At 46.9% G+C, this 23,565-nt stretch overlaps 10 protein-coding genes across 10 annotated transcripts; 7 read left to right on the plus strand and 3 right to left on the minus strand.

The window, feature by feature from the left end:
- The first annotated feature begins 567 nt into the window (after positions 1–567).
- EDB82DRAFT_464493 (uncharacterized protein) lies at positions 568–2,237 on the plus strand. The gene is made up of 2 exons (XM_025727723.2): positions 568–2,121; positions 2,171–2,237. Exon 1 carries the CDS (start codon positions 941–943, stop codon positions 1,910–1,912), a length of 972 nt encoding a protein of 323 aa, XP_025582161.1. The 5' UTR covers positions 568–940; the 3' UTR covers positions 1,913–2,121; positions 2,171–2,237.
- A 791-nt stretch (positions 2,238–3,028) lies between these two features.
- Positions 3,029–5,140, plus strand: EDB82DRAFT_558671 (glycosyl hydrolase family 62-domain-containing protein; the record flags this gene model as incomplete). The annotated part of the gene is made up of 4 exons (XM_025727724.2): positions 3,029–3,083; positions 3,206–3,345; positions 3,926–3,993; positions 4,123–5,140. 4 exons carry the CDS (start codon positions 3,029–3,031, stop codon positions 5,117–5,119), a joined length of 1,260 nt encoding a protein of 419 aa, XP_025582162.2. The 3' UTR covers positions 5,120–5,140.
- Positions 5,141–5,307: 167 nt separating this feature from the next.
- EDB82DRAFT_568042 (uncharacterized protein) lies at positions 5,308–7,663 on the minus strand (the record flags this gene model as incomplete). The annotated part of the gene is made up of 2 exons (XM_065609859.1): positions 5,308–6,699; positions 6,817–7,663. 2 exons carry the CDS (start codon positions 7,661–7,663, stop codon positions 5,438–5,440), a joined length of 2,109 nt encoding a protein of 702 aa, XP_065464017.1. The 3' UTR covers positions 5,308–5,437.
- Positions 7,664–7,715: 52 nt separating this feature from the next.
- On the minus strand, positions 7,716–9,503 carry EDB82DRAFT_507030 (uncharacterized protein). Its single transcript, XM_065608775.1, has 3 exons — positions 9,025–9,503; positions 8,744–8,972; positions 7,716–8,698 (listed from the first exon to the last, which is right to left on the minus strand). Exons 1-3 carry the CDS (start codon positions 9,417–9,419, stop codon positions 7,922–7,924), a joined length of 1,401 nt encoding a protein of 466 aa, XP_065464018.1. The 5' UTR covers positions 9,420–9,503; the 3' UTR covers positions 7,716–7,921.
- Positions 9,504–9,776: 273 nt separating this feature from the next.
- Positions 9,777–11,615, plus strand: EDB82DRAFT_538835 (uncharacterized protein). The gene is made up of 4 exons (XM_065609310.1): positions 9,777–10,133; positions 10,182–10,589; positions 10,640–11,096; positions 11,145–11,615. Exons 1-4 carry the CDS (start codon positions 10,047–10,049, stop codon positions 11,459–11,461), a joined length of 1,269 nt encoding a protein of 422 aa, XP_065464019.1. The 5' UTR covers positions 9,777–10,046; the 3' UTR covers positions 11,462–11,615.
- A 29-nt stretch (positions 11,616–11,644) lies between these two features.
- Positions 11,645–12,621, plus strand: EDB82DRAFT_558677 (uncharacterized protein; the record flags this gene model as incomplete). The annotated part of the gene is made up of 1 exon (XM_065609710.1): positions 11,645–12,621. Exon 1 carries the CDS (start codon positions 11,776–11,778, stop codon positions 12,619–12,621), a length of 846 nt encoding a protein of 281 aa, XP_065464020.1. The 5' UTR covers positions 11,645–11,775.
- A 480-nt stretch (positions 12,622–13,101) lies between these two features.
- On the minus strand, positions 13,102–13,411 carry EDB82DRAFT_527167 (uncharacterized protein; the record flags this gene model as incomplete). Its single annotated transcript, XM_025727727.1, has 2 exons — positions 13,102–13,334; positions 13,390–13,411. 2 exons carry the CDS (start codon positions 13,409–13,411, stop codon positions 13,102–13,104), a joined length of 255 nt encoding a protein of 84 aa, XP_025582165.1.
- A 3,119-nt stretch (positions 13,412–16,530) lies between these two features.
- EDB82DRAFT_507039 (general substrate transporter) lies at positions 16,531–18,689 on the plus strand. Its single transcript, XM_025727729.2, has 7 exons — positions 16,531–16,800; positions 16,856–16,981; positions 17,047–17,150; positions 17,199–17,345; positions 17,403–17,948; positions 18,012–18,319; positions 18,375–18,689. The coding sequence occupies exons 1-7, from the start codon at positions 16,634–16,636 to the stop codon at positions 18,564–18,566; spliced, it is 1,590 nt and encodes a 529-aa protein (XP_025582167.1). The 5' UTR covers positions 16,531–16,633; the 3' UTR covers positions 18,567–18,689.
- Positions 18,690–18,809: 120 nt separating this feature from the next.
- EDB82DRAFT_507041 (major facilitator superfamily domain-containing protein) lies at positions 18,810–21,010 on the plus strand. The gene is made up of 3 exons (XM_025727730.2): positions 18,810–20,004; positions 20,054–20,301; positions 20,351–21,010. Exons 1-3 carry the CDS (start codon positions 18,905–18,907, stop codon positions 20,644–20,646), a joined length of 1,644 nt encoding a protein of 547 aa, XP_025582168.1. The 5' UTR covers positions 18,810–18,904; the 3' UTR covers positions 20,647–21,010.
- A 1,013-nt stretch (positions 21,011–22,023) lies between these two features.
- On the plus strand, positions 22,024–23,199 carry EDB82DRAFT_477803 (uncharacterized protein; the record flags this gene model as incomplete). The annotated part of the gene is made up of 3 exons (XM_025727731.2): positions 22,024–22,306; positions 22,360–22,724; positions 22,774–23,199. 3 exons carry the CDS (start codon positions 22,024–22,026, stop codon positions 23,197–23,199), a joined length of 1,074 nt encoding a protein of 357 aa, XP_025582169.1.
- Positions 23,200–23,565: the final 366 nt, after the last annotated feature.

Genomic DNA, 23,565 nt, shown 5'->3' on the forward strand with positions numbered 1-23,565 from the left:
GTGGAAGATGCCCTATAAGCCACTGGGGGAAAGGCTGCACCTCGAGAAATAAGTAACTATAGTCTAGAGCCTCAAGGGCAATAGATTAGGTTGCCCTCAGCTTAAGGAGGCCGCAGAAGGCAAGCCGGCTGTAGCCCCAGCCCTCGGAGGGTATAAGTTCAATTCCCCCTCTACGATAATTGGAAAATGCAAAAGCAAGAGCCTTAGAAGGAAGAAGACCTATGCCTAGGCCGAGGCTTTGCCTGCATCAGGGTCTTGTACTAAAATATACACCTTTAGGTCCTAAAGAGATCCTCGTACCTCGATGTCACTTCACTTCAACCAGATGTTAAGCGAGGTGTCTACGTAAGACGAGCCCGGAGATTTACGTCCATGACTACCACAGGATTATGCTGATCGTCGATGTCTGGCTGGGGTTAAAGGTCTTGGCTTTGTTCAATATGCACCGTTCTGTCACTCAAGTTACATCGGGGCTGAGCACTCTTATAACAACCATGACAAGAATGACGATGGTCGTCAATTCTTCGCGTGTCGAATCCTTTCTTCTGCGACGTGCAATGCATGACCCATCACTCGGTTTTAAACTCTTTTGTCCTGAATAATACCCGAACCGGCGACAAAAGTCTAGATACCAAGACCACCTAATCCTGTTTGAACTCGCTTGGCATACGCTTATCCTGCATCGCCGCCAAGCAAAAATAGCATCATCACTCGCGCGGATCAGCCCCCAATCTGCGTCCTGCTTGTTGACATAATTGCATACCCGTCTCGCCACTGACGTACGTTTTCTACTAAGAGAATGAACGAGTATCAGCTGGAATAAAACTGCACCAGCGCCAGTTGTTTTAGTTAACTGGGTTTCCTTTTTTCCTCTCCTCCATGTTGTTGTACTAATTAAGCTTATTTTTAAGCTTATGCAAGTCTCCCACAAGTCTTCACAATGGCTTCAAATACTACAAATATACATAACAATACCTCTTCCACAGCAGAGAATGTCACTTTATCTTCTGCACCTACTTCACCTTCAATGCCTCCCAAGCACGAGGCCGAACCACCAGACGACGATGTCGCCGTCGTTCGAGGTCCTCCGCCGCTGCCGTACAACCTTCGAGAACATAAACTCATGATCTTCCTGTTCTGGATGCTCATCCTCACAGAGTGCACGCTCATCCCCATCATCTTTTACTTTTGCATAGCCAACTTGACCGACATGCGACCCGGCGCTATGTTCGCCATCATCACGGCCATGTTTGGCTTCATCTCGGGCGGCGAGTATGGACTAAGAGGATTGAGGCTGGCGTTGAAGAAGGATACATATCGGCCGCTATTTGGGGCAGGACGTTGGAACTTTGATACGGTGCATCTCGTCCTCGGACAGCCCTACTTTGTCATGACGGCGCTCATGATCGGCTTCAGTATTCCTGATCCACCGATAATGAGAGGACTGAGTATCATCATGCCGGTCGGTATCCTCATGGTGACGATATACATGATGTGGACTGGCATCGCGCATCACTTTGGCTGGCATCTTCGCCATCATCGTCTCAGCTCTCACGTCGTAGGCCAAGTCTACCCGCCTTTGACGTTCTGCATCATGGAAGATATCACAGCATGCGACGGCGGTGGTGGTAAGGAATACCGCGAGGCAGCGCTGAAAAGGTACAACGCGTCACCTCGATTCCGACGGATGTTGGTTGAGATGCTCTGGGGTTGGGCCATTACAGGGTCGCTTTTGAGTATTGCGCTTATTGCGCTGGCGTGGACTTTGCCAGTCGAAATCGCGTACACGCTAGGATGGGCTGTTCCGAGTGTTTGGGGCGCAATTGGGGCATGGGTCACGATTAAATGGGGGCAGAGGAGTATTAGGATAGAGAATGAGAATTGGGAGAAAGATCATAAAGTGGGTGCATAAAAGGGAGTAGGATAGATGTAAAGTATTCTAGCCTGAAAGTGGAATAGAATGTATTTTTAGAATATTCTCGAACATTATTTGCCATTAACGAGTGGGGGAATTGTTGTTCTATTGTTCAATTTCTTATCCATTTACTACACAGATCATGTTGGACAGTTATGAGAATATAGAGAACCAACAATGTTCAAGTAACAACGATGAGGATACAAGTATGTCGTTATAATAAAAGTAAATACAGTCCAACTAACAATTTAAAATCATGAAATTGGTCTAGAAACTTGATATACTCCTTTATTTCATTGAGAAAACTGCATTTTGCTTCCGGTGTAGGGTGAGTTCATGATGCAATCTTATCGGAACTCTTATCTTATCGGTCTATCGACTAGATAAACACCTTGCTAGTACCAACTCTTAGACAAGGTCTTTGCTTTGATCACATCTCGCCTAATATAATTACCACTTGTTTCAAGGGTGACGTTGATAGAGACTTGTCAGATTGTCAGACTACAGTCTACCCACTTCTTCCATCGACATTCTACACAAAACATGCCATATGCCGAGTTCCGTGGACTTGAGCAGGTTGAAGCAAGTTAAACGCATCATGTTGAACGCATTGAACTGCCCCTATTTCTCTTTTTTTTTCTCTTTCTTTTTTTCCAACAATAGGAGACTTTCCACGGGTATTAAACTCTAAGAGTATCACGGACCTTTTTTTACTGTTAGACCGCTTGGATAATTACAAAGTACACAGACTACACCGCCATACATGTCAAAACTACTGTAAACAGTCAATTTCATGACTTCACTCATGACCCCTCTTCTTGGCAGGCAAAACACTTGGCAATTAAAACAATTCATCTGAACTCGCCTTCTTTGTTTGCCTTCTGGAACTGGTATAATCCGATCTGTTTTAATTTCTCTAATTCGCCCGCTTGTATCGATCTGGATAAAAGCCCCCATAATCATATAAGTCGTCTCTCTGATAGGCGGAATAATGCCGTCTTTTGAAACAATCGAGACTTGACTATTCCCAAAACAAGATTGTAAAGTCCCGTAACAACTGACAAAGCACGGGCTGAGCGACTCAACCAATCGCTCTGCTCCATCTTTAGCCTAATGAGGCCTCACTTTCCGGGGGACGGTTCAAAGGTACTGCAGCTTCGAATCTGGGGTGCTTGAGAGGCTGTAGGCTTCCCAATTGCAGTACCGACGGCAATTGCGCCGCCTTTATTGCCTACTTGGAGATAAGGAGGCGATTTGTTTTCCATTTCCGGGTGGACTAGGACGGGTTAGACAATCTGTATATCGCTGACACGGCGCATGTTGCTTTTACAGGCGCGCCAATCTGTTTGATTTTTGGATATTTGTATGTCTATGATTCAGTTGAGCTACGTGTAACAGAGACGACCATTGGTGCGCCCAAGCTCAATAATGTCAAATAGCCTGAGAAGATAGTCATGTGGTGGTCAGGCTGTGAGCTGATCATGGCTTTGACTCTCGTATTTTCTTCCGTTGAGCGAGCCAGAAGAGATGGACCGAAAAGAGTGGAGGCTGAAACGGGACACAGCCAAGATGAAACTGTCTATGATTCAGGCTTGGCATGTTTGTTTATCGAAGCGAGAAACATTTCCACTGCTTGGTGACGTCTACACACGATCCAGGACTGATTCGACTTACAACTCCAATATCTTTGAATACTATCAAGATATCTTGTAACGATTCAACGTTGATCATTGAATAAGAGTCTTCCCGTCAATACTACCCGTGGGAGTCAAAGTCACTGTCTAACAGGGATACTTGTCTGTCCGGCCGAAATTAGCGTAACATCGAGGTATTTGATCAACTCAGTGACCCGATGACGCTAGCCTCATATCGCAAGCTCGGATCCGCCTCCGTGGTCCTGCAAAGGGAAGAAAGCAGGATGTGAGCAATGCCATCCTTGTTTGGATATTTTGCTATGATCTAGACCAAGGAACACCCGTCCCTGGTCTAAGTACGATACTACACTAGTAGAGCACGGCAAAAAGGACAAAACATGGGGTTGTATTCAGTGGAGACCTAGTTTCTCCTCCAATATCCAAGTGAGGTCGTTGATGGAAGGGGCAAACCAATGGAGATGAAGGGTTATACTTTGAGATGGGTCTGAGGATTTACATATATATAATCTAGTGATCGTCCGCCAAAAGTCTTGGATTTTCTTTCCTCATCAGCTCCAACACCTTCAAGATGAAGTTCCTCAACAACGACATCCTCGCCAGCACTCTGCTATTGCTCGCCGCTGTTGGCGATGTCTCAGCCCAGTGTGCCCTACCCACCAGCTACAAATGGACATCAAGCGGTCCTGTTGCTCAGCCCAAGTCCCCCTTCAAGAACTTGAAGGACTTCACTGTTGCTCCCTACAACGGTCAGCAGCTCGTCTACGCCACTGCCTTCAGCACCTCCTGGAAGTCCGTTGGCTTCAGCCCCGTCTCCGACCTCAGCCAGCTCGGCTCTGCTACTCAGACTGAGATGACTAGTGGCACCGCTGTTGCTCCTACCCTCTTCTACTTCAAGCCCAAGGGTATCTGGATCTTGGCTCACCAGTGGGGTCCTCACAAGTTCTCTTACCGAACTTCCAACAACCCCACTAACGCCAATGGCTGGTCGCAGCCCCAGGCTCTCTTCACTGGCGAAATCGCCAATGCTCCGTTTGGCCCTATCGACCAGACTGTCATCGGTGACAGCAAGAACATGTACCTGTTTTTCGCTGGAGACAACGGCAGGATCTACCGTTCCAGCATGCCCAAAGGCAACTTCCCTGGTAGCTTCGGCGCCAACTCTCAGATCATCATGAGCGACACCGAGGATAACCTCTTCGAGGCCGTCCAGGTCTACTCCCTCAAGGGACTGAACAAGTACCTCATGCTTGTTGAGGCCAAGGGCAAGAACGGCCGCTATTTCCGTTCTTTCACTGCCAACACCCTCGATGGCCAGTGGACTCCCAACGCTGCCAGCGAGTCCAACCCCTTCGCCGGCAAGGCCAACTCTGGAGCTACCTGGACCAACGACATCAGCCACGGTGAGCTTGTCCGTACCGACAACGATGAGACCTTCCCCGTCGACCCTTGCAACCTGAAGCTGCTGTACCAGGGCCGCAACCCCAGTGCCACAGCTCCCGACTACGACAGCTGGCCATACCGCCCTGGTGTTTTGACCCTCAAGCGATAAATCGCTGGGCTCTTGTCATGAGCAGTGCTTTGTGAGCACGGGTTGACTTACCTTTCTTCTGGCGGCTTACACTCGTGTGGATCATGAGTGTGGCCACCGGTCTTTGCTTTTGCACATGGGTGGTATATGGTGTTTTACCTATGACCCTCATTCACTTGTATATAGTTGATTCTGATTGTAAATTCTTACTACGAAGCCGAAATGAAGTCATTCATTCTCAATGGAAATTCATGCACATATAAATCTGCCTTAAAGCCCGTGACCTTGCAGTGAAATTCTGCCCCAACATTATAAGAAATGCAAAGTACTCTATCCACACTATCCTAGAATCAAAGAGATAGATTCCAAATCCAACTCATCCCACTTGTCGACCTGTACATGTCCACTAGCAAGACGATATGCAATCCCACCTATCCACTCCACCCATAAAACCAGATACGTATCCTTCGTGGTTAACGTCTTGTCCCAGATCTCGGTGACTTCATCCTGAGTCCTGCCGTATGTCCTAACTTTACATACAGCCACCAGATCTACCTGAAGACCTCCCTCTCCATCAGTCCTTGTCTTAGGGAAGCGAGCCACGTAGTCATCGTTGACTAAATTGAGGAACCCAACCTCCTGTTCCTGGTTATTATAGAGCAAGGCATCTTTCCGTTCTCCCCTTTTTTGAATCCCCTGTAGTTGAGCCTTCTTCGTCTCACAAAACAGATAATCTGTCTGCTCAGGCATATCGGGCAATGTTGATTCAGTCACCTCAATAACAGGAAAAGGATAATACCATGCCTGTCCTTCCTCCACATCCGACTCATCAACTGGCATATCCTCATGTCTAAAAACGTATTCATTGCATCCATCTGGGAACAAATGAGGCCCGTCATTCCACGTTGACTTGTCTGGAGCTCTGTGGCGTGTCCATCCTGGCAGTAGCGGCTTGGTAAAGTCCTTGTAGCTGTTCCGGTCCTCATACCATGTTGACCTTATCCTTCGCCGCAGCTGAGGCGGATCTGTTGGCGAGTGGCTAGTGTACCATTCAGTGATGGGCGTTGTTTCTTCTAGTTCATCATAACCTCTTGCCAGCAATGTTGCTTCATTATATCCTGGATCCACACTGCCGCTCCACCCTATCCATGACCAGGAAGGAAGACCAGAAGGTTTGAGCTGGATTTCCTGAGGCCTGGATGATTGAATGCGTCTTTCAAGGTTTATGGAGTCAAGCCACGGTTTCCAACCAAGTCCACGCTCAAACATCATTTCTGGTATTCCGTACAAGAAGCCACCTTTAAAGCGTCGACTGAGAACAGAAAAGAATCCTGATATTGCAGGGAGAGCATCCTCATCGTATCGAAATGTCATGTCGTTGTACCGTGATACAAGCAGGCTGAATATAGACCAGTCAAAGAACCCAGAAAAGAGAATCCTCATGGATGAGTCTATTGTTACCAGACTGTATGGGCCCTTTTCAATTTGGCGTTTCTGTGCCGATTCTTCATGCCAGACAGCACATTGACACATCCAGTGTAGCTGCTGACCGTGAAAGACTATCTTTCGAGCGGACATCCTCATTTCCTGGTATACCCAGCCTCTTTCGTAGTAAGGTAGCCAATATTCAGCTTCCAGCCCAAAGTTGTCTTTTCTCAGCAGATTTTGGTCACCAAACGGAATGATGCCCTGTTTGAGTTGCCGTGCAGCTGAGAGACCCTTGATACCTGCCAGGCCGGTGAGGGAATCACCATCAGCTGCTATGATCGTGACGGTTGCGTTGGCGTAGATGGCACCCATTAATGTCAGTTGCTGAGCAGTTGATTCTCGATCTTCGTAGGTAATACATATTGCATCTGCCCAGAGATAGCTTTCCCCAATGGCCGCGGTCAAGAAAATGGCGTTTCGTATAATGGGGGAAACATATCCTGAGAGGGTAGGGCTTTCTAGAGCATCTGGTTCTTGAAGCATGGCGAGAACGCTGGCATCAACTGGACGACCTATATGATTTCCATAAGTGTAACTTAGGGCAACGTAGTTCCTCTGAACGTTCCCTGGAACGAGGCATTTTAGTTTAACATCAATTAGCCAAGCAGGTCGTGTATGCCATATCCTGAGGGGATTGTGACACAAAGCGCCATGAGTCGATAGGCAATTGTCCTTCCATGTATTCAAAACAGACAGATCCGCCCACTCGGGGTTCAGTATTCGGGCAATACCAGGATGATGAGGGGCAGAATCTTCCTCAACTAGAGCAAGAGTCCAGCGGTATCCACAATGATCGACAGTCTCATCAAGATCGATAGTGTATCCTTGGGTACCGAATTCGATCCGAACCTCTCTGGACATAGCATTTCCGTTTTCGTCTTTACTGTATTCGTAGAGTGCTTCCACTATCGGTTTGAAATGAGGACATTGTGCAGGGAGTGCATCCTTGTAACTTCCAAGGTTGATTGTGTGCTTAAATGTATCGCCACTCGTCAGTCGTTGCCATACAGCCTTGCAAGTTTCGCAACTGGTCACCCAGCCTGGAGTTTCATAGAAGACATCAGGTGCGTTTGCCATCGTTCAGGTCTTGAGTGTTTTTGTTTTCCATTTATGAGATGTTTAATGGGTTGTATGGCTGAGAGCCTATAATTACCTCAGTATAATCATGCATCCCCCCGCTTCTACAACGCCTAAGTGTTCTTGCTTATTGGTGGGCGTATGTTACATCACTCCACGATAATCCTTGATCGCTGCTAGTTCCACAGTACATGTCGACAACAAGTATCAAATGTAGTGAATGAGAGGAGAGACACAACCCAATATGCCTCGCTGGACTCAAGCTTCAACGATCTCGTTCTCCTCCCCAGCAAGCACGAGTCTCGGTACGCTATGCTTGAATACATTTCCAGGATCATACTTCCTCTTTAACGCCGCCAGCGTATCATAATGTTTCCCATATATCTTTTTGACATCAACATCTTCATGAGACCCGAGAGAGATGTACGAACCCTCCAGAATATTATCAGCGTCTTCTGCCTGAAGATTAGCCTTGACCTCGGCAGCCCACTGAACCCGCTCTTCTGCGATACCCTTGTCTACAAGAATAGCGTAGATCTCAAGCATATGATGGCGTGCCCGTGTTCCAAAAACAGACTTCTGTTCTGGCTCTTGTCCTGAGAGCAGTGTATGATACGAGAAGATGAGACTTCCGCCTGGAGCATTGATACAATGCTTTCCAACAATTTTAACGGCATCCTCTGTCATTCTCTTAACGTTAAGGGTATAGACTCGACCGTAAGATGGCCACGTTACGAGCTTTTCATTATTCTCAAGCATTTCCGCGAGTGAGATCTCCTGCGTGTTTTCCATAATGCAGGTCGCTGCTCCGGCGATGTTTTTGATCCAAGAGCGGCCTTCGTCTTTGTCTTCGCCGTGCCAAGTCGCGATGATCATCAGACCTGCAGGCTGGCCTGGCATTTGGGCAATCATGGGCTGGAGCTGAAGGTACACGGGGAGCTGTTCTGACTCGAGGAGTCTTTCATAGTGTTGGGTGTAGGAGGCAAGAGCGGCGGATAGGTCGGTTGAGTCGTAGACGATAGTAGATGAGAGAATCTTCCGAGGTAAGCGAGAGGCTGGCATGAGGGTTACGATACTCACCTTGTCAATGGGATAAACTTTGACGGACAGTTCAACGATTATGCCGAGTGATCCGCCACCGCCTCGGATACCAACAAGCAGTTCTTCGTTCGCATCCTCGTATTCTCCATGAGCGTTTACGATCTTGGCCCCGATGATCTGGTCAACGCCGAGACCATAATGCGATGTCAAGGGGCCATAGCCACCAAGAGTCGCCCATCCGGTGTATCCTACACTTGCAACTGTGCCGCTTAAATGATATAAGCATTAAGGTTCCAGGAAGTTTGGGCCATAGCACTTACGTGGGCGCCGCCAACTTATCCTTGCCCAAAGCCTTGGCCAAGTCACCACTGAGAATACCCCCACCAACTCTTGCGCTTTTCTGGTCTTGAGCCACGACGACGTGTTTGATATCTCGCATGTCTACAACCAGTGCCCCATCGACCAATGTTCGACTAGCGCAATCATGGCCTCCTCCACGTATAGTAAACTCGACGTTACGTTCTAAACAGAAACGGACCACTGATGCGACTTCATCCCCGTTCTGAGGTCTGACCACACCAAGAGTTTGGACAGGTTTCTCAACAAAACATTGCTCAATTTGCTTAAAGTCTGGTGCATCAGGTGCATAAGTCTTGGTTTTGGTGTCCGCGAGGTGAGCTTTCAGCTCCGAAAACAGAGACGTTGTCACAGTCATCGTGAATAGGGTTTCTGTGGAGGGAACAAGTAGAGTACACTAGAGGTGGCTTCTGTCCAATTTATATTCCAAGCTACCGCCTCGCCAAGCATGTTTACTTCACAATAATTTGAGGCTGTAACGAGCTATTGCGTATGCATGTTTCTCCCAATGGATTGATAAACCAATCACCGCGGAAGCAGATATTACGCTGACAGCTGAGAACCATTTCTTATTCGTCAATGAAAAAGCTAATGCAAGCCCGGCTTACTCTCGATTTTCGAAATGTATCTGCTAATAAGACTGAGTAAGAAACAAGGATTAACCCCTCTTTTCTCCGACTTCATGATGGAGTAGGAAAGGTTTTGGACAATTAGGACGGAACAGGCGAAGAATCAGTAGTAAGCCCTTGCATCTCACTAATGCCAGCTAGCGGATAGTGGGCGTATAGAGCATGCGGCGTATTACAAATTGCGTCATTGACGATCAACATACGATTTGAATTGATATCTAAGCGCCCAATCCCGGCATTAGCCTTCCGTAGGCAGGGCTTACGCTGCTGATCTGTAAGGCGTAGCAACTTTTTAATAAGACACTGTGCCACTGCCAAAATCCGTCAGCAACGCTCGACTTACCATTAACTTAGCAATGACTTTGAAGGTTGGAATCATTGGTGCAGGCATCGGTGGGCTCAGTGCCGCCATTGCACTTCGACGAACGGGAGCCCAAGTTGAGGTCAGTATAAGAAACATCCAACGATTGAGCTCACCTGATATCGTGTAGATATTCGAGAGATCCAACTTCAAGGATGAGATAGGTGCTGCTATCACCATCACTCCAAATGGAATGCGCGTCATTCGTCGTTTTGGTTTTGATCCCAAAACAGCTCAGGGTGTACAGAGTAAGCAAATGCGTATGGTAGATCCGAACACACTTAAAGATGCGATCGTCGAAAACTTCAGTCAGGTTGAAGATGATTATGGCGCGCCCTTCATGTTCTTTCATCGTGTGGACCTTCATACTGAACTGAAGGAAATGGCGTCATCGACTGATGAGTTATATCCGGGTTCGCCGGTTATCATCAACAATGGTCGTTCTGTTACCAGCCTTGATTGTGAGGGCGGAACGATATTTTTGGATAACGGGGAAACTTTTGAGAAAGACGTCGTTGTAGTGGCCGACGGAGTTCGAGTAAGTATACCTAGGACATTCCAGGTTCAGCCAACTAATCTTGTTCCAAGACTAAGCTCATCAACGAGATTACGCAAAAAGACGTACCTCTTGAAGATATCGGCTCCTCTTTCTACCGCTGTCTGATTCCCTTCTCCGAAGTAAACAAATACCCAGACCTCGCAGCCATATTTAAAGACCAAGATCCAGGATTCTGGGTCCCCTTTGATTTATCAACCGGAACATTCCTTGTTACCTATCCATGCCGAGATGGGAAAATGCTCAACGTTGCGTTTCGACACAAGACAAAGGCGGAGAACGAGCATGCACTCGACTGGAACACTGGTACCAACGTGCAAGATATCATATCCATGGTAGGGGGTTATAATCCACTGGTAGCTAAGTTGTTTGGTTTGTCGACAAGTGTTTCTGTTCACAAGTTATTTCGGAGGGAGCCTCTTGACACGTATACTCGGCAGAGGGCGGTTATAATTGGCGATGCTGCACATCCCATCCAACCAACGCATGGTACGTTAAATCTTTCTCAGAGCATCACATTACTAACAAAAAGCACAGCCCAAGGTGCAGTTCTTGCGATTGAGGAAGCAGCAGCATTAGGAGTTCTCTTCAAAGACGTGGAAAACCCAGAACAAGTTCCGGAGCGTCTAGGCTTATATAATGGCATTTTGAAGCGCCGGATCCATGTCACACAGCTTCTGTCGGATGCTCAACCTGGGATATCTAGTGTACTGCGGAAGCAAGCTGAGGACATTTGGGGAGAAGGAATTTTCCCTCCAGAGGCTATGAACTACACGAAGCCGATCAGAGACTTTTTCTACGCGTGGGATGTCATGGAAGAGGTAGAGAATGACTTGGCTCGTGCAGCACGCTAAGAGATTAAGTTGAGCTTGTAATTTCACTAAGCCAGATATAGTGTATACCGTCAATTTTACAACTGAGGCCAGCATGCATCCAGACTGAAATCTTAGGTCTAAGTTGAGTCGACCATCACGCTACACTTAATATAGTATATACTATTGATTCCACAACTGAGGTTAGCGTGCACCAAGATCGAAGAAAAAACAACAAGACTCAATAGACCCCTTTTTGAAGCGACTGAGCCTTTTGTTTTCAATTCTTGCCAGTTTCTACTTACATACCGTCTTGGTCTATTTCTATTTATCACGCACTCACCCTCATTCATTCAATGTACTCGCTCAGGGTGGTTCCACAGACATATATTGTCGCTTTTATAACAGCTTATTTGGCGGCTGTCTCCCAAGCTGGCCCATGTAAGCCTGACTCCAGGATCACCGAAGGCTTCATCACGAGTGATATCTCGACTACAATCGGCTCCACAACTGGATTCAGCTCCGCCGAAACAACTACCGTCGCAACCTCCTCCACTTACCTCTCATATGAAGAGTCAAGCGTCATCATCACGAAGTCTATAAGCATAGAGACATCTCTGCGCCCCGAGGAAACATCCACCACCGCCCTGTCGATCACCGAAGGCATAACGTCCGAGATCGCCACGACTGAAGCTGCTACCGTTACCGCCGTGTCGACTACATCGGCAGCACCGTCGACCATACCCTTCATCAGCAATACTGGGTTCGACGATGAATCTTCATCTCTTGCGCCCTGGGAACTCTACATCGGCGAGGATACTGTATCCATCGACACTGACGTCAAACATGATGGACCCAATTCTGCTCGCATCAACAAAGGACAGGGAATCGTACAAGACTATATTAGGCAGCCGCTCCGGGGTTCCATCACTGCTGGTGTTACGTATACCATGTCTGCTTGGGTTAACGCAAACCTGTACTGCCCTTATGCTTTGCTGATATGCTCATACCAAAATAACAATTGGGCGGAACCTGGGATTTTTGATATCACTGCAAAGACAGACGATTGGACGTATGTTTCTACAACATGCACTTACACGCAAGACCAAATTGACTCTGGGAACTTGTATTTTATGATAGGGTTTGGTTGTATCGGTGCCCAAGGTATAGGCTATGTGGATACTGTAGATTTCTCAGCTTAAGACGATGAGTAAGACTAATTGAATTTGATTGAAGTGAAGCACTAAGTTGCTGAGAGTAACTTAGAGATCTATCAGGTTCAGGCTGAGTGTGTACACCTAGAGGAATGTAAGCCTTTATATAGGTCATCCTGCAGGTAGACAGGGTACCTTGAATTGTGATGCGGCGTATGAGGATTGTATTCCTAGGTTGAATTTAAGGCCCCCTTTGGAATCGTTTCTGGATTCTGTTATACACATTCACTGAGGCTTGAGCGATATTGGATAAGCCATGTGGAGATCGCACTGCGCCTGTGTCTGTAGGTACAACCGTCAACTCCAAGACGTTACATTACATAACTTATAAAGATTAGAAAGCGATGCCATTACGAGACATTTAAGAGTACAGATTTCACATTTTTAGATCGAGTTCGGTTGTTAACAATTCTCATTCAATGCTAGGCATATAACGCTTCGTTAAACGCTTCGTCAAGACATGTGTGTCTAGTTGCCCTTAACACGTCCATCAGGCTTTCCATCCTTGCGAAGACCATCGTGCTCAGTGGGCTTGTAGTCACCACTGTCGTCACTGGTGCTCTCGAGTCCTCCGCTGCTGCCGCTGTCAGAGGTCTTGCCTCCCTGAGCACCAGCCTCATGGGGGTCAACCTTGCCGTGAGCGAACTCGCCGGTGCCGACGCGGCCGTCGGGCTGGCCATCCTTGCGGAGACCGTCGTGCTCTGGCATAGGTGTTAGTAAAGAGTGATTGATGGAGGAATTGCGAGGGTATCGTACCAGTGGGCTTGTAGTCAGACATGATGATGTTTGGAAGTTGTGGAAGGTGATTTGAAGTTGATAGTTGCTGTAGTAGTAGTAGTGGATTGATGAGAATGTGAGTGAGATGATGAGTTAGAATCACAACTATCAGCGAAAAAGACGTCCTTTTGTACACAATTCTGCTCATCAACTCTCATACGTGATTGCTGATTGCATAAATTCATTGACGTCACGATTCAAGTCGCGGTACGCGTGAGCACAAAGACTGCAACGGGCAATCAACAGATCTGCTCTTGTCTCACTCGAAAATCAACATCTCGACGTCATGAATCGAATCGATCGTGGTGTTGGTTCTTATTGTCGACGGATATGATGCGGTTACAGTGGTCATTGACTTTTGCTTTTGTTAATTTCCCAGCCTTGAACGGCCCTGAAAATTAACGCTCAGGTACCATCGATCGTCGCAGACCTAGTGCCATCTCCGCATGCCATTAGCAGACCTAGGCCTATAACTGGTTAGACTTAGATCGCAATACGTTGAGATGTCAGATCGGCGGAGACCATGCTCCGGTTTCTCAGATATCGGATTCACCTCGTTTCATTGTTTGTGTAAGCCACGCTATCATCAACGTCATGACCGAGTGTCGGTGAAGGAATAGAGCATGTCATAGAAGTCGGATTGTCTCACGGAAAAAGCCATTGCGGAAGTTTGCTACATAATTGCGAGGCAGAAGCTGCCAGTTGACAAGATTCAAGGAGCAAATCGGCGAGCTAATGTCAACTCCACGTGTCATATCCGTCTGATTGCCAACCCTGAGGGGGGCCGATTGTCCTTACTGGTCAAATTTGAGTCTTCTGCAATCATTCGATGCTTCTTTTGGTCAGACGTAGAGGGCATCTGGAATAAGATAATACCCACCAACGACAAAAGACAAAAGGAATGAACCAGCCTCTTCTTACGGTCTCTTGTTGCTTAGTTACCAGATGAGCATTTAGATCTCAGCAATTTCGACGATTATGTGTTTGCATAACTGACAGGGGCGTAAAGAATTCCTGGACTTGGCACTGAGTTCTGATAGAAGACCATATCTGCGGCGATCATTTGAGGCTGGTATGAAATGCGAAAGCGACCAAGAGAAATGAATTGAAGATGCCATTGCCTCCAGTATTGATGACTTGTCTAGTGTGCCCTGGAGGACGTGTTATCATGGCGCTGAACTGTCGACCGATTCTTGTCAAAAAGAGGCATTGCCAACTTATGGGAACGGAACGAGTTTAATTAAGCAGTCTGTGTTTGATGCAAGTTGTATACTGGGATTCCAATAAAACCAGGCATAGTTTGTCCTGTGTTGCTGTCTCATAGGTTGGTGGTAACGGAGAATTCTTGTGGGTGTCTGAGGACAGGACGATGTATGATTACTGGGTTAAATGCGTCGGTGGAACTGAATTGAAGGATTGCAGACTTATCCAGCGATTAGAATAAGATGTGTGTGAGGTTGGAAAAAAGAAGAATGGAGGGTGAGTAAGACTTCGAGGCAACGGAAGAATGAGGACAGAAACACCCACTAGGCACGTGTGCGATGTTGATGGGACCATGGGAGAGTACAAAAGTAGTAATAACCGACAATTTAACCCAGGCTAAGACTTTGATAGCTTACCTTGTGGTTAATACAACAACAGGTGGGTAGCATCACGTTGGGGAACATCCTGCCATGTGGAGTGTCAGATCACATGTAGTGTATTATGTTCCAGGCCGTCAATTATCATCTGGTGGTGCGTTTTATTGCTTTAAGAGAACTGGAATAATGAAAATACAGCACTAGAATGTATCCCTTTAATAAATTGGAACGTTTTCTCCAATTCCTGTTCACGATTTGGAAGACTACCGACAGAAACTCGAGTGGCTTTCTTAATTACCCTGGAGCATGGTCTCCCAGCCTCCTGGCAAGATTAATGGCATTGTGGCTAGTAATGGTAACATTATGCAATAGCCATATACATATTGTACCGCGTTTCGCGTAAGCGTCGGGCTGACTGTATGTTCTGTCGCATTGGAATGGCACCGTGCCATTCAGTCTGGTTTCATCGATCGTAACATCGCTCATGTGTTCCTTTTCGCCAACAGCAATATTAATAGAAATGGTCTGATGAACAACAGACATTATCATTGGTTCCGACAGACTGTGGAAACTCGTGAAAAATCGCCCCATGAATTTTTGACATGGAGCTAGCACATACAGGCTGAGGCTCCAGCCCCGGTAGTTTCTGGCCGACTCTCCGCCATTTGCCATTTGCTAAACAGAGAGCAGATGATCTGAGTAGAGTCAGATTTAGCTTGATGTTACCCAGGTCTCTTGTGGCTTGCAGCTTACAGTTTGACAGAACCATCGGGCCTTTTGGACTTGATGGGTTTCTATGGTAAATGGATGGCCCATTCGGCAGATACTTGCCGAGAGTTTAGCAATGTCTTGGCTCGTCGCAACGATCAACCTCAGCTCCGTGGCCTCGTGGCTATTGTTACCGTAAGATCCTCGGGTGGCGTGCCGTTTGTGCCACTGGGTTAGGTGAGTTAGACGGGAATGGCTTCTTAGGCAAATTGAAGAGGTAATAAGAAGGGTATTACGTTAGCTCTGGGTAAAATCGAGCTTAATTGAGGCTGTTATTTTACGGGTATCACTAAGAACCTTCTGTTGGAACTAAACTAGGCTTGATTAGTGCCGTTGGATACCCTCATTGGTAATCCTCGTGATGTCTCTGAGGGTTCTTCATACAACTACTCGAACAATGAACCGTTTTTGGAAGAAATCCATGTGTCTGGACGAAGCTGCATGAGTTGCTTACCCACCCGGCATTCGACTGTCGACTCATTTGAACGTGTCTTCGGCTAATTGTACCACGAGGAAGATGGTTTCGGCTGTCCGGGCCGTCAAATCTTACAATTCTCACTTTACCTCTACTGGAATGAGCAGCGAGAGTGGAGATACCCCCCGCCCCCATGGGGAAATAGGGAAATCACCCGGAGTGGTGGAAAGTAACAGGCTAGGACTTTTAGCCTATATACCTTTATTTGTCGGGGGTAAATACAGGGAGCCTCGGTTAATAGGTTAATATAGACCCTTAGCAGATCATATTTAAATCTTCTGCTTGGCACTCCATCTTGGCGGTCTTGGTCTTTTTGCATTGCATTGCGACTTATCCGAATTGGACTCAATCGCAGCAACTCCCTGTCACTGTATAGTCGAAATCGACAAGGTACTCCACGATGCCTTTCGCTGTCGGTTCATCTGTTACCAAACAAGACCTCGCCGTCGCTCAGGCTGAGGCGCCTCAGCTCGCCAAGGTCAAATGGTGGGCTGACCCTGGAATGCGCGTGCTGTACTTTTACGCCGCAATTCTTTGTGTCTGTTCAGCTACGACCGGATATGATGGGTAAGCTATCATGGTTTCGAAAAACGAATGGCTGAAGCTAATTGAGAGTTTCCAGCTCCATGTTGAACACTTCCCAGGCCATGGATGACTGGCAGGATTACTTTGGTCACCCCACAGGCTCCAAGCTCGGAATCCTCAATTCTATCTACCAAATTGGCAGTATCGCCAGTTTCCCCTTCGCGTACGTTTTTCCTGTCTTGGCGACCTACATACTTGGCGAAAACTAATAATAGTTGCTTGGCATAGTCCCTATATGGCCGATCACTTTGGCCGAAAGATTCCCATTGTCGTGGGATGTCTTATCATGATCCTTGGCGCTTTCTTGTCGGCATTTACCAACGGCTACGGCAGTAAGTTTCCAATTGAATGTTTCAGGCATTGACTAACCAACTTGATAGTGTACCTTGGCGGTCGATTCCTTGTCGGTTTCGGAAACTCCCTGGCTCAGCTGTCCTGCCCTGTCCTCCTCACCGAGATTTGCCATCCTCAGCACCGTGCCATCGTCTCCGCCATTTACAACTGTCTCTGGAACTTGGGAGCCACGCGTAAGTAAACATGTGAGAATTCGACTTTGGCACCTACTGATATATTTTTTTTTTTAGTCTGCGCTTTCATCGGTCTCGGTACGATCAACATCAACAGCGATTGGTCATGGCGAACCATCACCCTCATCCAGGCCGTCCCATCCCTCATCCAGATCACCTTTATCTGGTGGATTCCCGAATCCCCTCGTTGGCTCATGGCTAACGAGCGCCATGAGGAAGCCCTCACCATCCTCGCGAAATACCACGCCAACGGCGATTCCAACAATGCGACGGTGCAGTTCGAATACACTGAGATCAAGGATACCCTTGCTCTCGAATACCAAGCCCAGAAGACCGGTAGCTACCTTGACTTCATTCGAACTAAGGGCAACCGTTACCGTCTTATGCTCTTGATCTCTTTGGGTATTATCTCGCAATACTCTGGTAATGCCTTGATCAGCAACTACTCCAACATTATTTACGAGGGCGCTGGAATTAAGGATCAAGCTCAGAAGACTGGATTGAACGCTGGAGAGAACATGCTCAAGCTTTTCGTTGCTATTGGATGCTCATTGGGAATCGATCGCTTCGGTCGTCGCCCACTCTTCCTTACTGCCACTGTTGGTAAGTAGACTCCCCTTTCATAACCGTTCTCAAGGAGCCGCGTAGCTAACATTGGTTCTCTAGGTATGCTGTTGTTCTTCTTGGCCTGGACAATCGTTGCCGCACGCTTTGAAGCCACTGGTGAGACAGAGATTAAGCGTCTCGGATACCCCCAGATTGCTCTTATCTGGCTCTTCGACGTCTGTTACTCCATCGCCTGGTCTGGTCTGATTGTAGCCTATGCTCTGGAAATCTGCCCCTTCAGACTCCGTGCCCGAGGTCTCATGATCATGAACTTCTTCATCCAGGTTGCCCTCACCATCGGCAACCAGACCAACCCCATCGCTCTCGAGAACCTTCCCAACAACTGGAACTTCTGGTGCTTCTATACTGTAAGGCCCACTTCATCACTTCATTCCAATGTTTCAAAGACTAACAGAGAAATAGGTTTGGATCGCTGTCGAGCTCGTCTTTGTCTTCTTCTTCTACGTTGAAACCAAGGGACCTACCCTCGAGGAGATCGCAAGAATCTTTGATGGCGATGATGCGAACGTCGCACAGGTCAACTACCACGATAGTGAGAAGCAGGCTGTTATTGAGACCTCGGAGCCAGTGCATCATGAGCGCAAGGATCTGTAATTGCACTTTGAGAACTTGGAGACCTAGTTTATAGTAATGGAGGTTGGAATCTCCTGGAAATTTGTTTCTTCGATTAGATAAGATACTATTAATCTAAAATAAGACTGTTCTTTTCTTATCAGATTTCGGCCATTTCTGCAACCAGATGCTTGCATACTAAAGTGCTTGGTGAAGTATCTTTGCCAGGATACAACCAATTAAACGTGATGTCAACAGTGTCGATAGCGCGCCCTTCTGAAAACGATGACGTCGAATCTGACATGAGGCAACAAGTCTGGGATATAAATCGTCACTCATCTCTTGCTTAACCTCAAGCTAATCGTCGTTAATTAAACAAGATGGATCGCAGTTTCGACATCGCAAGTACCGCGTCAATCCATGGCGGAATTATTCCCCTGGAACCAGTGAAGGAGACTAAGCTGAGAACAGCTAACCTCAATCAAACATCTCCCAAAGTCAACACTGAACCCGACATCCCTGTTGCCGAAAATAGTAATGACAATGCCTCCAGTCAAGGCCAAACGAGCGACCTGGGTATGTCCAAGACCAGAGGAGTCATCGTTATCATAACCCTTGCCGGTATCAGTTTTCTTAATACCATGGGCTCAGGTATTCTTATCGCTGCTCTCCCCAAAATTGCTCAAGACGTCGGCCTGTCTGAGAATCTCATCCTTTGGCCCGCAGCAGTATACGCGCTAGCAGCTGGATGTCTTTTACTCATCTTTGGCGCAATTGCAGATGTTGTCGGTGCCAAATTGATGTGGGTTACTGGAAGCTTCCTCTTTGTCGTCTTCACATTGGCTGTTGGACTTGCTCAGACAGGCATCCAGATAATTCTCTTCAGAACATTGCTCGGGGCTTCCATTTCAATGTGTCTTCCCACAGCGGTTAGCTTAATAGCAAACACCTTTCCTAAAGGTCCCTGGAGGAATGTCGCTTTTGCCATCAATGGTATGGGCAGTCCTCTGGGTTATGCAATGGGTCTCGTTCTCGGAGGTATCTTCACCGATACTATTGGCTGGAGATGGGCTTATTACATGATGGCCATTATCAATTTCTGTTTGTCAATGGGTTCCATATGGTCTTTACCTTCTGTTTACACTGCATCGGAAAGAAAATGGACGACAAGACTGAAAGATGAGATTGATTGGATTGGTGCAGCGACCATGAGTGTGGCACTCGGCATGCTTCTCTATGTTCTGGCCATGATCTCTTCGTCTTACAAGAGACTTGATGATCCTGCCAATATCGCGCTTTTGACAATAGCAATTGTCTTATTAGCGGCATTCCCATTCTGGATGGACTATCAAGTCAAGCATGGAAGGCCAGCTCTCATCCCCAACAGTTTATGGAGGAACCGATCCTTTACTTCTGTTTGTATCGCTGTTTTCCTCTGCTGGGCTTCACTCAACGGCATCGAGTATTTCACCACCCTTTAGTAAGTGTCCAGAATCTCAAGGTGCTGGTCTGAATGCTAACTGCTACAGCTTCCAAAAAGTAGAAGGTCTCTCAGCCCTGCAAAGCTCCCTCCGATTTCTCCCCCACGTCATAATGGGCGTGGCAGCAAACATCATCACTGGTATTCTCATTGCCAAGGTCAAAGTGAGAACACTGGCTGTTGTATCAGCTCTCGTAACAATGGTGGCAGCACCACTTATGGCGACTGTTGACGTAGGTGAGAATTACTGGCTTGCGCCCTTTTGGGCCATGTTCCTTTCACCCGTCAACCCAGATGGTAAGTGGCAAAGTCCGACTAACTTGAAGAAAAAGACTAACCCAAATAGTTCTCTTCACCGTATCAAATCTTGTCATTTCCGACGCTTATCCCCCTGAGATGCAGTCACTTGCTGGTGGTGTTTTCAATGAGGTAGCGCAATTTGGAAACTCCGTTGGGCTGGCGATCACTGCTGCTATCGCTGCATCTGTTACTGAGCACTCCGGGATTACGGCGCGCGAAGAAGCTTTGATGAAGGGTTACAGAGCCGCTTTTTGGACCATCTTTGCTAGTTGCACTACTGTCACTATTGTAGTTTGGCTTGGTTTAAAGAAAGGGGGCATTGTTGGTAAGAAGCAAGATTAGATGAGGCCCATTTTTGATCCATTTTTGATCCATTTTTGAACCTTTCGAGAAGTACGTTGTTATCTTTGACTAGAAGGACTATCCTTAGGCAAGAACGAAGCGTTTGTGAATTGGTATTACTCACAGAACATGGAAGAGACTGGGCGTTTTCATAGAAACGGTTAACGATGACCCTATGCTTTGACTGTCCCAAGATGAGCCTCCATGTGATTGCCATTAATGATATTTAACCTAGACCTGGCACAACCGGATGCTAACATAGCACGTGATCCAATTTGCTTATGCAGGGCTCATGATTGATTCTCAACACAAACAGGGTCTGGAACATCATCTCGGCCTTGTCGATCAACGGGGCATTTGCGCTTCATCCCCGGGATCTTAAGAAACCGTAGACCGATTTTCGAGAATCTCCCACTCTCCAATGTCTAAATTACCGAATGTCTCATACAGCCTATCGGGATCCTCGAATATGAAAATAAACTTCACTAGATCATCCCCTCAGGGCTGAAAGGGATCCACCGCGGAGCCGAAGTCAAGCTTCATACAGCTTGGACCATGCACGTGAAAGCCACTTGCGCCAAGGGAGCAAGCCATTGCCATGTTTCCGGGAATGAGATGTTCTTCTGCAAGTGACCATCACAACGCCAAGTATCATATTATACTGACAAGAGTAGCCATCCCTTTGTTTAGTTGACGCCACTGAAGAATCTTTTTGTTTTGTGGGAGAATATTCTCTGCAGGTTGGGTTGATAATCCCAACATGATACAGCGCTAGAGAGATGCGGAACCGCAGTTGCATATTTGGGTCTGGGGTTCGTCTAGATCTTTGGTAATGACATCGTATCCAGACCCTGTTCAATGACTCGGTTTAGAGGAAAGGTATTGGCCGTTATCAGTAATCAGGAGAATTATCACCATTAAATGTTGAGAGGCTTCATGCGGACTAACATGAAAGATAAGCACTAGAACTGGTATTTCCCAGGCAAAAACGAAGCAACATCAAAGCGTCCTGCCTGCTCCATTCCTCCGGGCTTGAATCATGCTTCAGCCACCATGCAATATCCTGGGGTACCTTGTTCTGTTGTTGTGGTATTCCAAAAAGAGATGAGCTGACGTCTCAGAATTCCGGACGACTGGGAGCCGCTATGACTAGTGAAAGATCTTCGACGGTCTGAAATCAGATGCATAAGCGTTAGGCGTAAATCACTCTACTGCAGGAGCAAATGTTCCCCGAAGCCCCTGGACCCTGTTCATGGTGCCTCTCTGCCTCTAATATACAACGCATTGTTCCCTCTCAAACTCTTCTGGTCCCTGCATTCCTCAACTTCTTTTCCCCTCCTTCACAAATACCATCATTCCTTGCACGCATCAGCCAGGATGGGTGGACTACTGTTGGCAGACGACTATGAGTTTCACAAGCCCGGGAATACTGACATGAACATTGCCAGTATCGCCTGGGGATTCTCTTTGGGGGTGTCCATCTTCAGTGGGACCAAGGCTATGCGACAAACCATCCAGTCTTGGAAAAGAGGGACAAGGACGAATGTCTACCTTGCCTTGCTGTGGATGGAGTGGGCGAGTAGTGTCATTATGAGTGCTATCACCTGGTGCTACCTTCGTCAATACATACCACCTGGTTTTCCTGTCTTCTTTGTCATTGGTATGTAGTCAATATCCAGTCATGGACGAAGGCTTGCTAACGTTATGGGGTAGTCCTCCTTTGGGCTTTTCAGATTCAAACACTTCTCCAGATTATCATCAACCGAATCTCCATTTTGATGGTGAACCGTCGAAACGCGTGGAAACTAAAGATCACAACCTTCCTTGTCCTTCTCGTCATCAATATCAGTGTTTTCTGTATCTGGATTCCAGCCCGTCTCCAAATCAGTAAAGAACTCATCAATGTCAATGCTATCTGGGATAGAGTGGAGAAGGGCATCTTTCTCATCGTTGATGCAGGATTAAACTTTTATTTCATTCATCTTGTCCGGTCACGACTTGTTGCCAATGGTTTGACGAAGTATACTCGTCTCTACCGTGTGAACCTGGTCATGATTGGAATCTCGATGACGATGGATGTAAGTATTGCCCCTTTAATGATCAGTGCTCTTGACTAAAACATTATAGGTTCTACTCATAGCGATGATGTCCCTTCCCAATGATATTGTCTATCTCCAATTTCATCCGCTAGCATACCTTGTCAAACTCCACATCGAGATGAATATGGCCGAGCTCATCACCAAGGTCGTCAAAGCAAGCAACCCTAATGGCTACGACTACTCTGGCTCACGATCCGGTGGAAAGAGTGGTGCGAAGACGGCAACTAATAAGAGAGCCACTTCTGTCTTTCCCGCTGGTAATCAGACTTACATCGAAGCTGGTGATAACATTGAATTGCCACAGCGGACAGAAGACGGCATCAAAGTGTCTAGGACGTTTCAGACTACACAGATTGAGGTTGCCAAGCCAAACCGTGATCGTACGGATTATGATGATTTACAGAGCGAATCAAGCTCCACACGAAACTTGAAGGACGAACATTTCGTTGTTTAGTCCTACTTAATCAAAAGCCTTCAGCTAGGATAGCTGCCTCACCTCGACAAATCTCGGATGGACGGGGGCAAGAAAGATGTTAATATTATTCACGCCAGTCTTTTAATTACTTTATACCATTCTTAGAAACCTTAGACAGTACATGACATTGAGATTAAAATTCTTGCAGCGCAATTTCAGGTTTTTATTTCTAATGACATGATCCCCTGTAGACACCAAGAGCTAAGGTGCGGCTCCGCTCGACCGGTGAGAATGTGGCCGAACCACCTCTGTAACCAGTAAGAGTCTATTTATTATTCGTCCAAAGATCACTTACTGTAGTGAGTAATCCATTTTTCCTTCAGCACCATTGATACGGTACAAAAA

Source organism: Fusarium venenatum (genome assembly GCF_020744135.1).
Source record: "Fusarium venenatum strain MPI-CAGE-CH-0201 chromosome Unknown EDB82scaffold_3, whole genome shotgun sequence".
Taxonomy (NCBI): Eukaryota; Fungi; Ascomycota; class Sordariomycetes; order Hypocreales; family Nectriaceae; genus Fusarium; species Fusarium venenatum.

Coding starts and splice junctions, on each gene's coding strand:
- EDB82DRAFT_464493 (XM_025727723.2), top strand. CDS start 941: ATGGCTTCAAATACTACAAATATACATAACAATACCTCTTCCACAGCA.
- EDB82DRAFT_507030 (XM_065608775.1), bottom strand. CDS start 9,419: ATGACTGTGACAACGTCTCTGTTTTCGGAGCTGAAAGCTCACCTCGCG. Junction 8,973..9,024: donor GATAAGTTGGCGGCGCCCAC/GTAAGTGCTATG, acceptor ATATCATTTAAG/CGGCACAGTTGCAAGTGTAG. Junction 8,699..8,743: donor AAGTTTATCCCATTGACAAG/GTGAGTATCGTA, acceptor TTACCTCGGAAG/ATTCTCTCATCTACTATCGT.
- EDB82DRAFT_507039 (XM_025727729.2), top strand. CDS start 16,634: ATGCCTTTCGCTGTCGGTTCATCTGTTACCAAACAAGACCTCGCCGTC. Junction 17,346..17,402: donor CTGGAACTTGGGAGCCACGC/GTAAGTAAACAT, acceptor TTTTTTTTTTAG/TCTGCGCTTTCATCGGTCTC. Junction 17,949..18,011: donor CTTCCTTACTGCCACTGTTG/GTAAGTAGACTC, acceptor TTGGTTCTCTAG/GTATGCTGTTGTTCTTCTTG.
- EDB82DRAFT_538835 (XM_065609310.1), top strand. CDS start 10,047: ATGACTTTGAAGGTTGGAATCATTGGTGCAGGCATCGGTGGGCTCAGT. Junction 10,134..10,181: donor GAACGGGAGCCCAAGTTGAG/GTCAGTATAAGA, acceptor GATATCGTGTAG/ATATTCGAGAGATCCAACTT. Junction 10,590..10,639: donor TAGTGGCCGACGGAGTTCGA/GTAAGTATACCT, acceptor TCTTGTTCCAAG/ACTAAGCTCATCAACGAGAT.
- EDB82DRAFT_507041 (XM_025727730.2), top strand. CDS start 18,905: ATGGATCGCAGTTTCGACATCGCAAGTACCGCGTCAATCCATGGCGGA. Junction 20,005..20,053: donor GAGTATTTCACCACCCTTTA/GTAAGTGTCCAG, acceptor TAACTGCTACAG/CTTCCAAAAAGTAGAAGGTC. Junction 20,302..20,350: donor TTCACCCGTCAACCCAGATG/GTAAGTGGCAAA, acceptor TAACCCAAATAG/TTCTCTTCACCGTATCAAAT.